The sequence below is a fragment of the Typha latifolia genome, chromosome 9, assembly GCF_019914945.1.
Source record: "Typha latifolia isolate L0001 chromosome 9, TyphaL0001v2, whole genome shotgun sequence".
NCBI lineage: Eukaryota > Viridiplantae > Streptophyta > Magnoliopsida > Poales > Typhaceae > Typha > Typha latifolia.
In genome coordinates this window covers 2,415,792-2,436,169 of record NC_133094.1, presented here as the reverse complement: position 1 = coordinate 2,436,169, position 20,378 = coordinate 2,415,792, and the positions used below count along the sequence as shown (strand labels likewise).

The window sequence follows — 20,378 nt, the reverse complement described above, 5'->3', positions numbered from 1 at the left end:
TACCAGCTTTTAGTGCAATTTCCATGCTCCTTCCAGGAAATCTTAATGATGATTGCCAACTTTTCTATGTCAAACTGATTTTGTAATAGCTTGTTTGCTGCTGTAGTGAACAAATGAATTCAGTGATATTACATTTCCTTCAGTAAATCAAAGAAATGTTTACTGATCAACTAGCATTTATTCAGATTATATCCTAAAATTTCATTTCTTTGTCCAAATTTGCAAACCTACAGGATACTTTGGAAGGTACAAGATAAGGTTTAACACATGTTCACATAGATTGGCTTTAGCTGGTTTAATGGTCCCAGAAATCTCAGAGTATCTTAGGATTCTTTCTATGGAACAAAGAAGTCCAGGATTCTCCCTAGATTTTATTAAAAGCTAGTGGCTTCTGGACAAGAGATAAACTTGCACTGTTCGATCCTTTTACCATACTAAAATGGTGCATACTTTAAAATTTAATTTGAAATTTACTAAAGCTCTAGGGATATGCAAGCAAATATCAGTTCTAGAGGGGTATATACGCAAAAAGAAGTCTTTTACAAGGTTTATAATCAAATAAGTTTTCAAAGAAATACAATAAACTTTGCTGCATGATAATTTAATGGAGTTCTTTACATATAGACCCTTTTAAAATATCTTATTTACGATTTTACGCCTCCAACGATATTTGCATGCGTATCTCTTAAACGTTAAACCTCTTGCTTTTTGCATGTTACCCCTCGGCTCAAATATAGCTAACAATTAAGATTTCATTATAAAAAGATAAAATTATCTTTATTTTTGCATACATAATAGTTTTTTTTCTTTAAAGTTAAGGTTATCAATGTCTTTTTGTCCACTAAATTAGTAACGTTTATAATGGAAATCCTAAAGCAAATAAAATAAAATAAAATAAAATAAAATAAAGGGCACATACATCTTTACAATATTCTAGATTGTTTTCTTCTCGTATAGTTTTAAGGGAGCTAATTCGAAGAAGAGAAATTTACTTTTATGTGGTTCAACTCTGTCTCTACCTATTTTTATCCTTGTAAATATCTGTTGTATTTTGTGAGGTTATACATACACGCATAAATAAGAAATTTAGAGGGGTATACATGAAAAAAGGAAAATGAGAATTTTTGGCTATTTGCTATCTTATTAAGGTTAGTCAAAGACTAGAGTTGTCCTAGTAAAGAAAAACGCCCAATAAGGGCCCAGAATGATATAATTTTTAGGCCCGTCTAGGCTTTCTCATATAACGGGCCTATCCAGCCCATCGAGGCTACTAATATTTATATCTCGCCGTCAAATTTCCAATAACGTTGCCTTAGCTCCGGTCATCTCCCCCACTCCCTCCTCCTCCTCCTCCTCCTCCTCCTCCTCCTCACGTTTCTAGTGTTTTGCTTCGATAGCACCCGATCCCGTATCCATGAACTCCGGCGGCGTCTCCGTCGGGGGAGGCGGTAGCCACCTCTTCTCCGTAGATCCTCTCGAGCGGCACGCCGCTAAGGGCCACGGGATCATCACATCAATGGCCGCGGGAAACGACGTCATCCTCATCGGAACCAGCAAGGGCTGGGTCATCCGCCACGATTTCGGCCTCGGCGACTCCCAAGGTCCTTTTCTCTCTACCTTTCCTCATTTCTTCTCTCTTTCTCATAGCTAATTGATTGCAGATCTCGATTTCTCTGGCGGAAGGGGAGGAGACCAGCCGGTGCATCGCGTCTTCGTCGACCCCGGAGGCAGCCACTGCGTCGCCACCGTCCTCCACCCCGGTGGCGCCGAGACGTACTACATGCACGCGAAGTGGCCGCGGCCGAGGATTCTTGGTCGCCTCAAGGGATTGGTCGTCAATGCCATTGCTTGGAATCGGCAGTTGATCACCGAAGGTGTGTGCCTTTTCTTTCCTTTTTCTTTTTCATCTCTGGGTTGAAGTATTGATCCTGATTTAATTTGAGGATGAGGAATTGCAGTGTCCACGAAGGAAGTGATTCTCGGCACAGAGAATGGGCAAATGTTTGAGATGGCGGTCGACGAGGTGGACAAGAGAGAGAAGTATGTGAAACAATTGTTTGAGCTGACGGAGCTCCGGGAAGCCATCATGGGCCTTCAGGTATTCAATATTTTCTCTGTACCCCGCTTGTATCCGCTGAATTGTAGTCATGCAATAATGTTATCTTTTTTATTCAGATGGAGACAGCTTCTATTGGCAATTCTACACGGTATTATGTGATGGCCGTTACACCAACCCGGCTGTACTCTTTCACCGGCATTGGTTCCTTGGAAGTAAGCAGTTACATTTTACAGTGTTTTGCATAATCTTGTGGTTGAGTTCATAATTTCATCAATTGCTAGTTCTTTTTGTGTTCAAATGGTTGTTTTCACTAAAGTGGACGATCTTTTAACTATTGCAACTTTTAATTGCCATGGAAGGATCTAATAGTTTCTTTATGCCATCTTAGTTAAAAACAAATGGTAGTCTTTTTAGAAGATGCATATATGTCATGATATTTTAAACCTATTTAAAAAAGTACATGTGTTGATTCTATGAAAACTGTGGAACTTTCATAGTGTTATCAGGTGATATTCACGGAAGAGAAAATTTTAGGTCTGATTTTGGTTTTTCTGTATGACTTTTTTAGAGTTGTTAGTGCTGACTAAAGAATAGAAAAAAGAAACTAATTCACTGACATACTAAAAGTGGGCATGCGATTATGCAGGCAGTAGGACTTATGCAGTTATGCTTATCACCAATTCATGACAATTGGATTCAGCACTAAGAATGCAATAAAGATATGAAACCTTTTGTTTCAGAAAGAAGAAAAGATGTGGACTTTTATCATTTTGTTCTAGTTTAAATAAAATTTAGGTATGGTGGTGTAATATTACTCATTTAGTTTTGATGTGTTAAATTTGCTCTTTGCAGACTATGTTTACTAGTTATTCAGACCGCACGGTACATTTTATGGAGCTTCCAGGTGAAATACCTAATAGGTATGTGCAACTTTGTGCATATCCTTTTTGTGCTAGAGTTAGAGGTGTGAATTGTTCAAAATTGCCAGTTTTTCCAAGTCCTTTGCTGATAAGTTTTGGGAACTTTACTTAATTCCTGTACATTTTACATGCTTTAGGGTGGTAACCATTGTGTGTTGGTGAAGATATTAATGTGCACGTGAGGTGTAAGCTTTGGCTTGGAAAACATGGAGTGCAGTGCTGCGTCCAACTGATAACATTTATGATACCAACACATAAACAATGATTGAAAAACACAGATTGTTGAAATTAGATGGGTCTGTAATATCATTTAGCTAAGAATTCTTAAAATTTAGATTTTGTGAGTTGACATTGTGATACCACTTAGGATGGATACTGGCAAAAGAAAAAAAAAATCATACTAATGTAACATAAACTTCATAGGTTTAGTAAAATTTTTAAATAGATAATTTTTTCGGTATGTTTTTGCTAGTTCTTTTCCTTTCTTTTGATAACTTCAGCTTTTGGTTTTCTTGATGGTGTTATGGTATCTTACTAGCTTTCATCTGCTCATCCGAGGTAAGAATCATCTATTATTCTTGTTCCTTTTTTTGTTCAAATACTGGGCACAAGTAAAGCTACGAGGACTTACTAATTTTCTTGGTTCCCATCATAAATTAAACTATCCAGTACCGTCACTTTAATTAGGTTCACATCTTGTTAGATCCAGTTCCTTGGACACTTTGGGTTCATAAGGGTGCGGAAGCAAACTCATGACTTCTCTTCTTGTGGACCTCGTAGCATGCAGCAGAGGTGTGAACTGTCTTTACATGTGGCTACGATTGGATGGAGTGAAGAATACAAAGGAGGAATGAAGGAGAGAAAAAAAGTATAGAAGAATTAAAAAGTTTGAGAACTAAGTCACTAACTGCTCTGATAATAAGATCGATGTGAACTTCTTTCATCCCACAGGACATTTTGGGTTGAAGGAAGGGCTTTAACAAAACAAATAAAGGTTTAATTGGTACAACTTACAAGTCTGCCTTATTTTTATCTCCTTTGCAAATAACGGGTAGTTGGTCTTACGGGGCTTGTTAACTAGTTAATCATATATCATACTCTTATTTTTTCTCCTTTTAGTAGTCACTATACTTATTGTTCTATTATTTGTATAACCTTGAAGAACAAAATTCGTAGGATTAAGAATTATTGGAAATACCATTGATTTGTCTTTCATGATATGCAGTGAATTACATTTCTTTATCAAGCAGAGAAGGGCCAAACATTTTGCTTGGCTTTCAGGAGCTGGAATTTATTTTGGTGATTTAAATTTTGGAGCTCAACATAGGTATATCATCCTTCTAGGATCTTTGGCTCATCTTATCTGGTTAGAAATATAAAAAGTGTTATTCTGAGTAGTGGTTACCTCATGATGTTCAACTATTAATTTTACAGCACCGAAGTATTGTATATCTTTTATGTAGCCCTATATTAATTTTAATAGATGTTTGATATATTGTTATTTTTTCCTACTTAAAATCTATCTGAGTAGTTCTACAAATGGGGATGAAAATTTTGTGGAGAACAAGGGTTTCTTGGATTATTCAAAATTGGGTGAACCTGGTGAAGATGTTAAACCAAAGTCATTTGCAGTCTCAGAATTTCATTTCCTTCTTCTAATCGGCGACAAAGTTAAGGTACAGATTCCTATTGAAATTGGTTATCATTGATGTCTTATTTTGTCATGTTGGTTTTTAATTATTATTATCTTAGTCATTATATTGTTGGTTGGATTTGACTGTGAAACAACCTACATTACTTTGTGCTAAAGCAATGATGCTAGCAAATGATGGTCGAAACTCATAAAATGCTGCATTTTTTGGTTAACTTGATCAAATTTTAGAAGTATAGTATGGTGAATATCTGTTATCACTAGCTTAGCTATCAAACTATCTGGAAGAGAAAGTTACAGATTTATAGTGATCGAAACTATGACATCTCCAGCTTTACGTTGTACACTCAATACATAAACTACTAAATATCTGGACAGCAAGCAAATTAAGTTCCTTATAGTCTTGACTGGGAGGGCCAAAATATGAAAGCTAGGGTTAGTTTCTGCAAGGCCTCATGGCAGCTAAAGTCAAGCATCGCCAAACCTTTGTCACAGGTTGTGTCCATTACCTCTTGCACGGCATGATAGCAACCACAAAATGTTGCCTCTGCTATGGATTGTTCAGGCAAAGGATGTCTCAGGAGATGATCCTGGGTTTTGCGGACTGCAATGCCCTTTTCCAAGTGCTGGTTTTGCAAATGCACCACATACATCGCTTAGCATAGGGTCTACAGACTGGCACAACTATCCTACTTTCTTAGTTTTAATAGCAAAACATGCTTTAATATCACATGCAGAAGGTACTTCTCTTCTAAACTTGTGTTCATTTTCTTAATTATTTTGTCACCTTTGATCTGCATGATTTCTTGTAACAAGCTGGAGAAAAATTTCATATAGGACGTTTCCATTTAACTTTGAGGCCATATCAACAGTATTGAATAGTTCTGACTAATGGCTGTTTATGCAGATATTTTTTCCAATCAATTAGTACTGAATGCAGATAATAGTATTTGTAAAGCAAATAGTTGACCATATCTCTTGGCATCCCTGAGAACTATTTAAGTCTCATTTGCAGGTTGTTAACAGAATTAGTCAGCAAACGATAGAGGAACTGACATTTGATCATACATCAGAATCTTCGAAAGGAATCATTGCATTGTGCAGTGATGCCACTGCTGGATTGTTTTATGCTTATGATGAAAACTCTATATTTCAGGTTTGATTTTCTCATCAGTCACCTTACCTGCTTGAATGCTTACTCTCAATTATATTCTATCTGCCTAAAGATGTATCATTGATATTATTTATAAATTAGGTTTCTGTCCATGACGAGGGTCAAGACATGTGGCAAGTTTATCTTGATTTAAAGGAATATGCAGCTGCCTTATCCCATTGTCGAAATCCTTTCCAGAGAGACCAAGTATATCTTCTACAGGTAATTGATGTGTTATAATAATATATTTAATATAGTATACATCCATGTAGCTCCACACTTGTATAAACGATAAAGAATTTTTACTCATGCTTTTGTAGTTTCTGGGATGACTTATGAGGTTCATTCTTGTTTTTCTCTGGTTTCACTATTTTACTGAAAAGTAAATATCAAAGTTCCATTGCAGGCTGATGCAGCTTTTTCTGTCAAAGATTATTATAGAGCAGCATCCTTCTATGCAAAGGTGAGATCTTTGTACCTAAATTAATGCTACCATCCTGATGAACACCAAATCATGTGATATTTCTGCACATTATTTCTTCTTTTTTTATTTGAAGAAAATATAAAAAGGTTTAGTGGTTTACCTTCCAATTAGCTATCAGCAGTTCTGATTTACTTCTGGGTATGGAAGGGTGAAAAACATAGATCAATGCTTTTTTTTGAAAGAGTTCAAGCAAGGTGATATCTTGCTGTATCTGTTGTGTAAGTCATATTCAAATCTAAAGTGTCAAATTTTAAAGTTTGCAATCATCAGATGATAAAAGTTTTTAAAGCAGTTTCAGCTTATTGTCTCGTCTAAATGCACATAAAAGAAATTGTAGTTGAACTTCCAGTCTCTTCTTGACTGCCATCTAAATAATTTCCAGACTCCAAGTCGCCGACTACATTCTTTTATTAATATAATTTTTTGACTTAGTTTCACATTTGATAAATTATGATTGAAAATGTTGCCGTAATTAAAACTGAACCTAGAGTCGAAGAATGGTCACTAGATGAAATGTTGGAGTACAATATCTTATATGAAGAGTCTGCTAAGGTCAAATTTGAATCTGAGTAGAAGGCCAGCTCTATATTTTTCCTCAAATGCATATGATGACTCTTTTGATGATATTTTACAACAGTTTCCTATGGAAATCTTAATTATCTTAGATAATATTTGCAAGCACATGCTCCAGCAATATTAGGGTGGTCAAAGCATATGTGTGCATATGTATTCAATATAAACGATGAAAGTAGCATATAATTTAGATTTCATATTATTATTTAATATTTGCTAGTATTAAATGGATAGATGGGTAAACAACCAAATGATATATGGAGAGACATCCTCATCAAAGTCCTCAGTCAAATTCTACCATATTTAACTGTTCCTATGCTTTGGTTTCTGGCTGTTTCACTGAAGCGAGATTATCATCAGAGATAATATCTGTTAGTTGGATTGAATTTGGAGAGGAAAAAGTAGACTCTATGGAGCAGAATAAAATGCTTTTAATCACCACTGTTGAAAAAGTGGGACTGATCATGCATTTTTCTGCTTACTTCCAGATAAGCTATTTGTTGTCATTTGAAGAGATCAGCTTAAAGTTTATAGCCGTGGGTGAGCAGGTAACATGATACTCCTTTCTGTAGGTTTTTTTCCTGGAGATATTCTTTCGTACAAGTTCTGTAATCAGTTTGAATTATTGTTTGTCATTTTATGAATTGTTTGAATGTAAAACATTTAGTTTATTTTTTATTAATTAATTTTAACTCTGGTGAAAAGAAAGAAAAAAAAAGAGAATAAAGAAAATCCATGCGTGCATACTCAGTAGCTAAATTAGAATATCTATGTGAATTATACCGGTGACGAGTACCTCTGCCAATCATGTGATTGGTAATATGCATTTCAAATATGATTTTGTACAAATATGGGTCCTGTGTTGACCCCTCTAATAAGCTCTATAGTGCCTGAAAACTTTACGCAATGCTAGAAATGTAAACTTCATCATCTTTTAAATTAGCTTGACGTGTTGTCTGCTCTTAAATACTTGTTCATGAAGTTAAGCTAGGATAAAGAGTTTCAAGCTTGAACTGTTTTGTTGAGTTAATTTTCTGGTATATTTCTATATCCTTGCCCTTATAACTCTCGTTAAATAGTAGCCTTTTAATCCAAATATTCATTACATATTCCCTGAAGTTTACCATATGCTAGTAGTACATTTTTTTCAATTGATACCACTTACTGGATATAAATAAATAAATATATGTATATATATATATATATATTATTTGTAAGGTTGATTACTATTTCGTCTGTGAAGGATTTTAAGGATTTCAGTCGTAACTTTTACATTCAAATGCCACAATTTACTAATAAGTATAACTTGGAGGAACCAGAGTATCATTGACACCATAGACCTTACATAGCATTGTATTATCTACTTTGGTGTGAAGTATAAAACTTAATCCTGTAGATTCAGATATCTTTAATGCGTCTTTAGATCTTATAAAATGCATTCTCATTCATTTTTGGAGCCTAATACACATAAAATTTTCTAGCTGAACCCTTGTTGTAAGAGAATGCATGGATGGTAATTATGGCAACTGTATGCACATTTTTGTTAGTTAGCTACTTAGCTTAACCCTTTTATTGATTTTTTTTGTTCAATCTCTAAAGACCAAGAAAATTCAAATGCGTTAAGGTCCTGTACTCTGCCTTTGGATTATTCTATCCCCTGATTGTACTTCATTCATTTCAGAATGTGCATATTTTCATTTAATCTCAAGTGTTCCTGTATACAATGCAGGATGCTCTCAGGACATTCTTATTGCGGAAGCTTGATAATCTCACAAAGGATGATAAATCCCAGATAACAATGATCTCAACATGGGCTACTGAACTGTACTTGGACAAGGTTTCACTTCTTGTCAATCTTCTTTATGACGTGATACTCACACCTGACATGTTATCTAAATTACTTTCACAAAGTAACTGGTTGTTAGACTTGAAATGGTTCTTGCTATCTATCATGTGCACTGTGCTGAAGAAAATATTAACCATAGCTTTCTCATAGTTTATGTAGTGCTAGAAAATAGTGGCAAAAGGGATGAGTGGCATGCTCTTAACTAAAAACTGTATTTTGAAATGTTGGAAAAGTTAACTAAAATCCAAGATAATGGTAGAAAGAACGTAGATCCAAAGTGCGATCAGCACGGGGTGTGATGACACATGACATTTTCATGGTCTAGCATGTTTGTGTCACTCTCCAGGATGCCATCATAAGTGTTCTTGGAAGTTTGAAATATGGAATGTTATTCCATCATCCCATGAATTGACAAGGCATTGTGCCTAAACTTCACCAATTATAGTTGTGCCACAAAACCTTTACCGTCATGTTCATTGTCCTCTCATTCTCACCAACTGCATCTAGTTTTTCTTTCTGTGGTGCATCAGTACATATTTCATTTCTACTTCATGTTGCTTGTCATCGATGAGCTTTTTCTACTGGTTAATCATTATAATATGGCTAATTGCCTATGCTTTCCTATCTTAGAAGCCTATGATTTTTCTGTTGCAGTTGCTTAGTATTTTCAGTTATTTTTATATGACACTGTTGATCTTCTGCAAGGAAGAATTATGTTACCAAAACTTTCTTATAGGTAGGAATAAACGCAATTCATTGAAGATCAAACATTTGAGTTATTTGGATCAGCTTGACTAGCCAGATTGGCTGCTTCAAATCCAATGCAACTGAAAGTTTCTATTAGCTTTTGGATTGATCTGACTAATCACCTTTCTTTTCCTTCAAAAGTTTTTATCTATTAAGAGATTCTTTAATTCTGGAGAAGAAAAATAGAAGTATGCAGTGAGAGTGGTTAGCCAACACAGGCCTATGTCACACTAATTTCCAGACCTGACATGCTGAGTCATTGGATATAGCTTGTTGATGCATCTGGTTCCATCCTTTTGTAGATTAATCGCCTTTTATTGGAAGACGATGCGGGAATGATTGGTAATGGATTGTCAGGAAATAACAGGTCAGAGTACCACTCAATTGTAATGGAATTTCGAGCCTTTCTGAGTGACAGCAAGGATGTATTGGATGAGGCCACAACAATGAGATTATTAGAGAGGTAACTTCATTTATCAATATAGCACCAGAAGAAACATCATTATTTACAAGGTTCAGTGGGCTTTGACTTTTGAGTTTGTTTAATTGTTCACAGTTTGATCCTGATTTATGTCAAATGCTATCTGTCAAGTAAATGCATATTTCATGGAGTCTACTGTCTAATGTGTTTTACATTCCATCTGTCAGGTATCATCATAAGAATCATTTGTACTCTACATCAGAAGACATGCCAAATATTATCTGTCAAGTAAATGCCGTATGGTCAAATATCTTCCAATAGCTTATAGCAATACAGCAATCTTGTGGGTTGTGTTGTACACTTGTACGGCATGTTGCTGTACTTGTGGATGGTCATTTCTTGGGGGTCTAACCTTAACATACTGTTACAACACCTTAATGGAACGTTACATTAGGCAATGCATGTGAATGCGCCACTTACTGAAATACCCATGCGCTAGTCAATGCTGATGTTCCTCATCTTTCCAGCTAGTCACTAGTAAGGTTGAGATGGGTAAAATCTTTGTCTATGTTAGAATATAGAAGATAAAAATTATTATTCTGTAATTACTTAAGTTTTTAGAGTACTTTGTGAGTTAGCATAGTACTAGAGTAGGAAGTTCTGAATTCGTGTCTTACTATGCCTTTCTTATCAATTAAACTGAAAAAGACCACCTATTTAAATTAAGTCCACTTCTTAGGCTTATCAAAAATGTTTTAGGCCGAAAATGAAAGGAAGTTTTAGAATATAAAAGATAAAAAGCCATTGCCCTCTACCAGCTTAGGCTTTAGAAGTAAACGGATCTATCTCCTTGCAGCTTTTGGAGAAATCCAAAGACTGAAATTGGTAATCTAATGACCTGTTGTCTTATACAATGACTCCTATAAGGAATATATTTAACTCTGTAATTTCATTTGCAATTAAATTTTGTTATCCTCTAGTTGGATTGATAGAAGCACAAAATTTGCTTACCTCTTTCAAAACTCTTGTAGCTATGGGAGAGTCGATGAGCTGGTCTATTTTGCTGGTCTGAAGGAGCAATATGAAATTGTTATTCACCATTTTATTCAGGTATGACATTATTTGCTATCGTGCAATCTCTTGCTTGACTTATTCGTCAATTCCATCATTCTAGATCCAACAGGGAGAGCCAAAGAAAACTGAAATATGTAGAAAGGAAGGAATATAAGCAATTCTATAAAGAAAATATATTCTGTTGTTCTAAAATGTTACTTGAGTCTCAAAATGCCTATGGAACTGCACTTGTACTTTTTTTAAGTCAAAATTGCAAATACGAGTCTCTGGTTAATCTTTTCTGAACTGATAAGGTAGTGCTTTATGTTTCATTAATGATGCGATTGGATAAGCTTATTGAACATTTGAACTATCTATATGTAGTACGATGTTGAAGGTATCATGATAGAATAGATTTTCTATGACAAGTAGTTAATCTCGTGAAGAAGTTCGTACTAGTCAATATGGTGGAATTGTGGATCTCATACTTCCCTGTTTATGTGAGCATTATTATTTCTTTTTTATGTTATGGCCAAGTCTGGATATATTTCTGTTAACCATTAATATAGAACTTCTCTCAATTCTACTACTTTTTCCAGCTTTTGATTCTTGTGAGAGCCAAATTCTAGTGTTATTGCAAGCACCTCTTAGATCCTCTCTTCCTACTTCTAGCTAGGGTTTAAAGGAGCAGAGCTTGAATGAACTGAGTCCAGTCCAGCTTGGCTTGCACTGAGATTAACAGAATCTGAACCCAAGTTCGGCTTAGACTGAGGCAAGCTGACTAATGGACCGTTGTGTGCCCGAGCTTAGTCAATTAAAAACAGTAGGCTATCCCATTACATGTGCAACTGATGGACTGCAATACCCCCACACGGATGAACTGCACATTCACGTTGCACTATTGAACAGTATTCGTATCACCTATTGCTCTAATACTTAGATTTGGAAATTTGATATTTATGACTTTATGTTTGTTAATGAGCATTACAATCAAGATGAAAGAAATGCTCCAAGTTAAACTTCCCTATTAGTTAATAACCTTCTTTAACCATCTCAACTAGGTCTAACTTATCCACTTTTCCAATGACTTCCCAAACACACTCCTACAACACTCTCCAAAGAGCCCCTTTGTAGTACTCCCCTACACACCATGTCATCCGCCATTTGATGCAGGAGGCCCTTGAGGGCAGCAACCATATGTGGCGATAGCATGTTCATGTGGTGGAGGCAGCGCCAGTATTTCCTGGAGGGGCAAAGCCCATGGCCCAATCGAATATGAGGCCACATGCCAGCTGAGGCCTTAATGGAGTCGCAGAATGCTGACCTGCAAAGGGTCTCTCAGGCCATGTTAGGTTGTCTACAGATGATCACTGGGATAGACCCGAGGCTTATGGCCATGAGGTGGGTGGCCTGATGGGCTCTCGAGAGTTCCTAGCTTGCTATGTGCATGGGAGAGCCCATTATGGGGAGGCAGCCAAGTAGTGAATACTGATGCTATAAGAAAATATACTGGAAATAGATTGTGCTTTCTCAGTTCAGTGTACATCTCGTCATTGGGTTTGGGTTCTGCATTGAACAAGAGTTGGTTATATGATGTTTATTTCTCATAGTAGAAGACACATAAATGTGCATCAAGTTGCCTTAGATTTTCTTTCAAACGATGAGATAAATGTTAGGAACATGGTGCATATTGAGCTGGACAGATGGAACATAATAATGTTTTCTTATTTCTTTTTTAACATAATAATGTTTTCTTATTTCTTTTTCTTTTTTGAGTGGCTTTAGCAAGGAGAAGCAAAGAAAGCTTTAGAGGTGCTTCAGCGACCTAATGTCTCTGTAGATCTTCAGGTACAAAATTTTAGTCTTAGTGATCTAATTTGTTATTTTTTGTAGCCGGTGAGAGAAACTAATTTGTTTGTCTGTCTTATTTTTACTTTTAGTGGACTTTCATATTTTATACTTATCTCATCTGGTTTTATAATTTTCTTTTTGCAGTATAAATTTGCCCCTGATTTGATTGTGCTTGATGCTTATGAGACTGTTGAGTCATGGATGATAGCGAGAAACAAGTTAAACCCAAGGAAACTTATACCAGCAATGATGCGTTATGCAAGTGAACCACGTGCTAAGTATGCATAATTTGGAATTTTTGCCCAATTTGTTTTTCCTCTGTTAGAATGTAAATAACGTATTTTACCATTCTCTCTTAAGTTATGCTTTTTGGACAATATGGTTGTTTTACATGTTATAAAATCAAGAGGCCCTGAGCCCCCACAAGATGCATTTCATTTAAATATTGCATTCTGATGGATTAATGGGCATCTTACACTGTGAAATCCTCTCTTTTCTTTTTTTTTTGAAACGTGGATTATTAAATAAGTTCTGGTTTCAAATCTTGATGCCTTGACCCATCATTTTCATCAAAATCAAAACAAAGTTGAATTTAACACTACTAATTTCTTGACCGGTCCTCTGTTGTTCTTTTTTGTCCACAAGACTGTATATTTCTTAAGATTGTCTTTAAGCTCTGATCTATTCTGGGATCCTCTTAAACTTGGGAAAGATCTCTTATTTTACCCTTTATTATTGTGACGCTACCCCTATAATATTATTTAACACTTTATGATGAATTCTTTTGTCAATATTGAATCACATTGTTTTATGATCTTTTCTACTTACTGATTGGATGGAATTTTCAAATCTTTGGAAAATCAAAATTGACTGACTAGCCCAGGCACAAATAAATGGAATTGTATACTAATCAACTGAAACCATAACTGAATTTGACTTAAAATACTAGAATCACCGTAGGTTTAGTTGAGCCAATAGAATCACAGTTAGATCTGATTGAACAATTAGACCCAGTTAAGCCAATAGAACCACAAATGGATCTAACTGAAAAAAGTAAAAAACCAACATTTGGTTCAATAAATCTTTGGTTCCCATTAGAGTGGTACTGTTTTTTTTTTCCTTCTCAAGCTGCCAATAGTAAAGACTTGGTCTTTTCTTAATCGTCTTAAAACAAAACTTAATATTGTCTCTCAACTTGTGGTTACAGGAATGAGACACATGAGGTTGTCAAGTACCTGGAGTTCAGTGTTAAAGAATTGCACAATGAGGATCCTGGAGTGCACAATTTGCTGCTTTCCTTGTATGCCAAGCAGGTGTGTCTTGTCATTAACTTTGTTATCTCATTGTAGTTTGTTGTTTCTTATTATTTATATCTTTTAGGACTTATAATTTTGAAGCTGAAATTTATTTTTCTAACCTCTGTACCTTTGTTGACCTTTATAATTCTGAACATCATCTACTGAGAATTTTCTGGAAAAATATTTTCACAAGCTATTTGACAAACATAACATTGACAATTATCTCATTTTATATAAGAAGAAATTAAGAATGCAATAATTCTGGTTGTTTGTTTTTCCAAGAAATAGTAAGCAAGAGTGTCTTTCTACATCAGACCTCTGGTATCCTAAGAATAGCCACAAGAAGGTAATACTGGTGTATTACCTAAGAATCAGCACCAGAGTTTTGCAGAAAAACAGGTTCCTAGATAATTGCCAGATTTAACAAGAATAGCCTCAAGAAGGTAATCCTGGTGTATGAAATCAGCACTTCAGGAATTATTAAGAAAAATGTTCCTCAAAGAGCTCCAAATCTGAGTATATTCTTTTGTTTTACAAGATTCACAAACTTGTTTGTTACAATATTTCAGTCTTTTAGGCAATAAAAAACATAGCAGTAAGTCTGGTCTGACCTCAGCACATGAATTGCATCTTAAATCCTCAATTGCTGCAAGGCTTCTGATATTCATTTAGCATTTTTTTTCTTTTATATTTTCTATACAGTGCTTATAAGGAAGTTTTATACAATGCATAACTTTTGTATCTATAAGCTCCTCACTATCTCACTGTATTAAACTGTAGAATCCATAGATTAATAGCCATTTTTACAGTCATAAAAACTTTTTAATTCTTTTATGGCCCATATAGCAATACATGTCTTGAACAGTTTTTGGATTTTTGCCAAATGATTGGAGTGGTTTCTGAAACTTATGTTCTGTCCTCATGAGATAAAATCAGGATGATGAGAAGCAACTCTTAAAATTTTTGGATACCAAGATTGGTAGAGGACGAACAAATGGTCCTGATTTCTTTTATGATCCCAAATATGCATTGCGGTTGTGTCTCAAGGAGAAACGAATGCGTGCTTGTGTTTCTATTTACAGTATGATGTCCATGCATGAAGAAGCTGTGGCTCTTGCATTGCAGGTAAAATCTATTAAATTCCATGTCATTTCCTTATGCTAGTTTTCTCTGTTAGCTTTAGTTAGCTACTTGCTACCCATAAATTAGTTTGCACATTGCAGTATACTGCTTCATTAGTTCTGGGATGTGAAGCGTGATATTTATGGTGAATTTACTATAAGGGTAACTGTTTTATTTGTCTGATGTAAGTTTTGAACTAAGTCTATATAGTTTGTTCAGATATCAAGCTGATACTTTGTCTGTCTTCCTTTGTTGCCTGTTTGGTCATCTTGTTCATAATCAGATTGGTTCATGATTATGCATCTAAAGTTGTCTTCATTCAGTAACTCCATCTTTATACATGATAACACTGGGTTCATTGGTTCAAGACTTGCTGTGGTACTGTAAAACCAAAATAATCTAGTTTGGAATAAGAAATATGCTATTATGAGGAAAGACAAGGTATGGGCTTATATGCTTCAGGTGAGGAAAGATATGACATCTCGGGATCCCTTTCTCTGCCTCCAAGTTTCTCTTTTACTCTAGCACAATAAGGTGAATGAGATATAGAGAGAGAAGAGAGAACCGATTAAAAAGGGAGAACTTTGAATTGCCAAAAACGTAAGAAAGCAGAGGAAGAAGAGAGACATATAGGTGGAATCCTCCATCACAATCATTGCCATTGAACTTTCAGAAGAAGTTGCATAGTTTCTGATTTTTCAATCCTATAGAAAGAGAGAAATAATTGATATGCATAATCACATATCAAACTGATCTAGATCTTTCCAAACCCAATTTGTCACTATATTGAGACTCTTGATGATAAAAATATACTTTTGTAGTAAATCTTCTTTTATAATCAACTAAGGCCAAACATTCTCAGAATTGAGTAGGATATTTTGAAAAATGATGTGATTTTCATCTAAAATTAGACTGAAATCCATTGAAAAGAGAAAATACTAAAAATTTATTCTACATCATATACTATTATATTTTCCACCACCATTGCCCAGGCATTCCTGATGAAATCTGGCTTCTGTTTGAGATAAGTCCTCAAAGTTGATAAGATCTGAAGAATCATGAAGCATTTTAGCGACCAAATTAGGGGCCTAGCTTTAATTTGTAACCTCACTGAGAGGATATGAAGTTTTTTCATTTTAAGCTATTTGACCAAAGATCAGTTCAGTCTAGATGAAGAGTGTGGTCAATGACTTCTATAGGCCAATGTAGAATATTTGTCTCCATGAGAGATACAGACAAAGACTCACATAAACAAATTCCTGTGTAAATAATTTGTTTTCAGCATGATAAAAAATGTTTTGAAGAAGGAATCAGAGGTTTATACGACTTTCTACTCTTGATGTTCTTCACTGACGAGTCGATGAATCTTCAGTGATAATATCACTCCAGGTTCCCTTGTAAATTGGTGTGTAATTTGATCTTCTCATTATACAAATGTGTTGCTCACTGCAGATGTCTGAGTTGAGGCTTCTGACCATGCCACTATAAATTCAGTTGTAGAATGCATCATGAAAGACCCCACTAACAACCCAAATAAGAGTTACAGAAATTATACTTTATATGAATGTGAATTTTGGTCAAGAATTTATGCCATGGTCACTGTATTTTCACTAGGTAGACTTAGAACTTGCCAAGGCAGAAGCAGATAAAGTCGAAGATGATGAAGACCTAAGGAAGAAGCTCTGGCTTATGGTTGCAAAGCATGTCATTGAGCAAGAGAAAGGAGACAAGGATGAGAACATTCGGAAAGCAATTGCATTACTGACAGAAACCAACCTCCTGAAGATTGAGGACATTTTGCCATTCTTCCCAGACTTTGTGCTGATTGATGACTTCCAAGTAAGATTCCTAAACAATATTTCAAGTATTCCATTGAATCATTTTGTTGCCTCTTTAGATAGTTGTCTGACGTCTGCTTGTTAAAGATTGTGGCCTTCCTCTTTACATATTTTGGAATTTGGACACCATGATCTCTTTTCCAGAGTGAATTCTGTTGCTATAAAATGCTTTCCCTTTTCGCATGGTTGTATCTTTGTAGTCTGGTATTGTCATTTACTATTTTCTCTTAAATTTCTCTGAAGAGCAACTTTCATCTAGATCTAGATGTAAAAGTTATCTTGTTAGAATAGCCGTCATCAATTCCAGCTTTCTAGCAGAGTGAAATGACACAGCTTTTGAGGGGAATGGATTTTTTTTTTCTTTTCTTTTTGATTTTTTGAATTGCTTTTCCAACAGAATGCCACGTCGACTATGCTTATAACAGTGTTTTGCTGTTACATGAAATAGCCTCTGATGACCTCTATTGTTCAATATACTAAAATGATTCTTACAACAGACTACTAGTTGAGTACAAATCATATTCTTGATATTGTTGTTTCTTTCTTTATATTTTCTTTGTACAGATTTCCTCCTTTCAAAGGTCTGACCAGATTATATTGTGGCTCAATCTCAGTTGTAAATTTGGTATTTGCAGTTATAGTCTTCTCTGCAAAGACTTACGCTAGGAATTCTCTGATACAGGAAGAAATCTGCAAATCACTGAAGGATTACAAAAATCGGATCGAGCAACTCATAGGAGAGATGAATGATGCTACTCAAGGAGCTGAAAATATTAGGAGTGATATCAATGCCCTTGCTCAGAGATTTGCTTTTATTGGTAGTAACGAAGACTGCGGGGTATGGTCCATAACATCTTTAGTTGTTGGGCTTACATTTATAGGACTTTACTTCCTCTTCTTACCTGCACCACTTTTTTTTTTTGTAGATCATTAGTCTGTATGCTAATCATAGGCCAAATAAAAGGCCTAACCCTCGCTAATATATACACACACACACACATAGGGAGACTATAAACTTTATGCTAAAATTTTGAAAAGTGTCTTAACACCTTTCAAGCCATTGGTTTTGCTTTGGGATTGTGAAGAATATATTTAAGGTGGAGAGAGAAAATACTCTCTAACTTTTTTCACTTTGAGATGGCATTTTTCTAATCTCGAGGTGTACTTAAATGGTAACAAGAGTATTAAAACTTTTGCCAAAGTCTTTTTTCATTTATGTTTTTTAGAACATCTTCCAGAATTAATTCTTTGTATTTTACTCCAATAAGTCAACCTTTTGCTTCATCATCAAGATAACAAGTTGCATGTGCGACTGTTTACTACATACTGATTTCTGCCCTTCATCCCTGAGATAACAGATCTCAATGTGTACTTAAATGGCAACAAGATTGTTAAAAATTTTGCCAGTCTTTTTCCATTTATGTTTTTTATTACATCTTCCAGATTTAATGCTTCGTATCTCTTCGGTAAGTCAACCTTTTCCTTCATCATCAAGATAACGAGTTGCATAATTGCTTGACGACTTTTTACTATGTACTGATTTCTGCCCTTCATCCCTGAGATAACAGGTCTGTAAACGCAAAATATTAACTGCTGGAGGACCCCAACATGTGGGAAGAAGTTATACATCAGTTGGGGATATGGCTCCACTCTACGTGTTTCCTTGTAGCCACGTTTTTCACACACAATGTTTGATTGGTCATGTTACTCGTTGCACAACCCCAACTCAAGTAAGTTACAACTGAACCCCATCTAATGGTATTACTTCACATTTTTTATGAGGCATTGGGCATGTGTTCATAATTGACTTTATCAAGATTAAATAGTGAAAATGTTCGATATTTCTGTAAGAGGCCTAATCAATTTCATGGGAATTCTCTTGCTGATTTTTCTTTGACAAGTACTTGGTAGTTGATACTGCTTTTAAAGGATTTTAAGGAAAGATCATAATGTTACTTAGTTTGTGTAAGCTCTTCTAAAATTGAGTTTAAATTATCTTACAAAATATATAAATGTCTGAGATTTCTTTCAAGTGGATAGATTTTTTTTTCTTCATACAAAGTAAATATTGAGTGGTGCTTTTCATGAAGAAACCTCAGCTCATGCTTCTTGCATCCTTTTCTTGGTTTTAGTAAAATTTGAAAAGACATGTTTTTCCCAATGTTTGATATTTTATATTTATTGGTCTCTACGCATTTCGTATCTCTATCTAGAGGCACAATTTTGATAAATCCGAAAATCCTCATGATTTTCCTTTCTTGTATGCTAGTCTAGTCCTTTTCTTTTTTGTTTGTACTGACCCTCTGAAGTACAGAGTTGATTAATTTGCTCCTTTTTTAGTACTAAAATGCAGCTTTCACTCAATGCTTGTCTTCCAGAGTATCCCAGTTCTAAATAATCTCCATGTCTTCTCTTCTGTTCGTTCTTTAGGACTAGGTGATGGGTTGTAAAAGGAACTTAATTACTACTACTTAGTTGTACCTCATTTTAAGTCATACCTTCTAGAATAATTATTTATACTTCTCTTTCAGACCACATGCAAGGTTAATTGGTAGAACTCAAATATCTTACTCTTCAATCTCTTTGCAACACCATTACAGGCTGCATATATACTAGACCTTCAGAAGCAGCTAAGCCTGATGGATGGAAGGTCAACAAAAGATTCAGGAGGCAATGCAATTGATGAAAACATCACACGAACGGCACCTGTCAAAACGGTCTGTATCATATGAACCCTGATGCATATTTACTGATGATTTTTGAGCTGATGCCTCCACATGATATATGGCAGATAAGGACACAGTTAGATGATGCTATAGCGAGCGAGTGTCCTTTTTGTGGTGATCTGATGATGAGGGACATCGCATTACCTTTCATCCAGCCTGGAGAAGCTGAACTGATTGCCTCTTGGGAAGTCAAGCCACAAGTTGCTACTCAGAAAATTCTTCCAATGACCCCTTTGTACTGATGACTGGATCTGTCTAATATTTGTCATAAATGTGGTCCAGTACGGAACCTTCCAATGTATATCACATCCCTTCTTCTTTTTTTCTTTTGGTGATATAGCTTGTACAATGTGAGTATTTAGTGCAGATATATTGGGATAGGCTGCTCTTCAATTTGTATTTATTACAAGAATGTGTTGGTTTGCATGGTAATGGTTTTTATCTACAGAATGCAATTTTGGCCCCTTTTTCCCCTGTAAAAATATTGTATCACTTTTGGTTCCTATGACTTATTGAGCATCTTTTGACAGTGTTTGGACTTTGGATTGATGGTTTTAGGAGAGGTCCTGCAGTTTCCAGAAACCAAGATACTGAGATTGTTTATTTTTTAAATAACTTTGAGATGTTATGTTTCCT

At 35.3% G+C, this 20,378-nt stretch overlaps 1 protein-coding gene across 1 annotated transcript; it reads left to right on the top strand.

Moving 5' to 3' along the window:
* The first annotated feature begins 1,309 nt into the window (after positions 1 to 1,309).
* LOC140795460 (vacuolar sorting protein 18) lies at positions 1,310 to 20,271 on the top strand. Its single transcript, XM_073148016.1, has 23 exons — positions 1,310 to 1,601; positions 1,662 to 1,874; positions 1,959 to 2,098; positions 2,176 to 2,271; positions 2,912 to 2,979; positions 4,205 to 4,306; positions 4,511 to 4,655; positions 5,646 to 5,786; positions 5,886 to 6,005; positions 6,190 to 6,246; positions 7,329 to 7,388; positions 8,570 to 8,677; positions 9,736 to 9,896; positions 10,886 to 10,964; positions 12,693 to 12,755; positions 12,903 to 13,036; positions 13,966 to 14,071; positions 14,993 to 15,181; positions 16,793 to 17,017; positions 17,699 to 17,854; positions 18,585 to 18,746; positions 19,617 to 19,733; positions 19,808 to 20,271. Exons 1-23 carry the CDS (start codon positions 1,415 to 1,417, stop codon positions 19,982 to 19,984), a joined length of 3,006 nt encoding a protein of 1,001 aa, XP_073004117.1. The 5' UTR covers positions 1,310 to 1,414; the 3' UTR covers positions 19,985 to 20,271.
* The last annotated feature ends 107 nt before the right edge of the window (positions 20,272 to 20,378 follow it).

Excerpts from the sequence above, each read along its gene's own strand:
- LOC140795460 (XM_073148016.1), top strand. The coding sequence starts at position 1,415 with ATGAACTCCGGCGGCGTCTCCGTCGGGGGAGGCGGTAGCCACCTCTTC. Across the intron at positions 6,247-7,328 it reads CAGCATCCTTCTATGCAAAG|ATAAGCTATTTGTTGTCATT; the intron begins GTGAGATCTTTG and ends GCTTACTTCCAG. Across the intron at positions 13,037-13,965 it reads GCAAGTGAACCACGTGCTAA|GAATGAGACACATGAGGTTG; the intron begins GTATGCATAATT and ends TTGTGGTTACAG.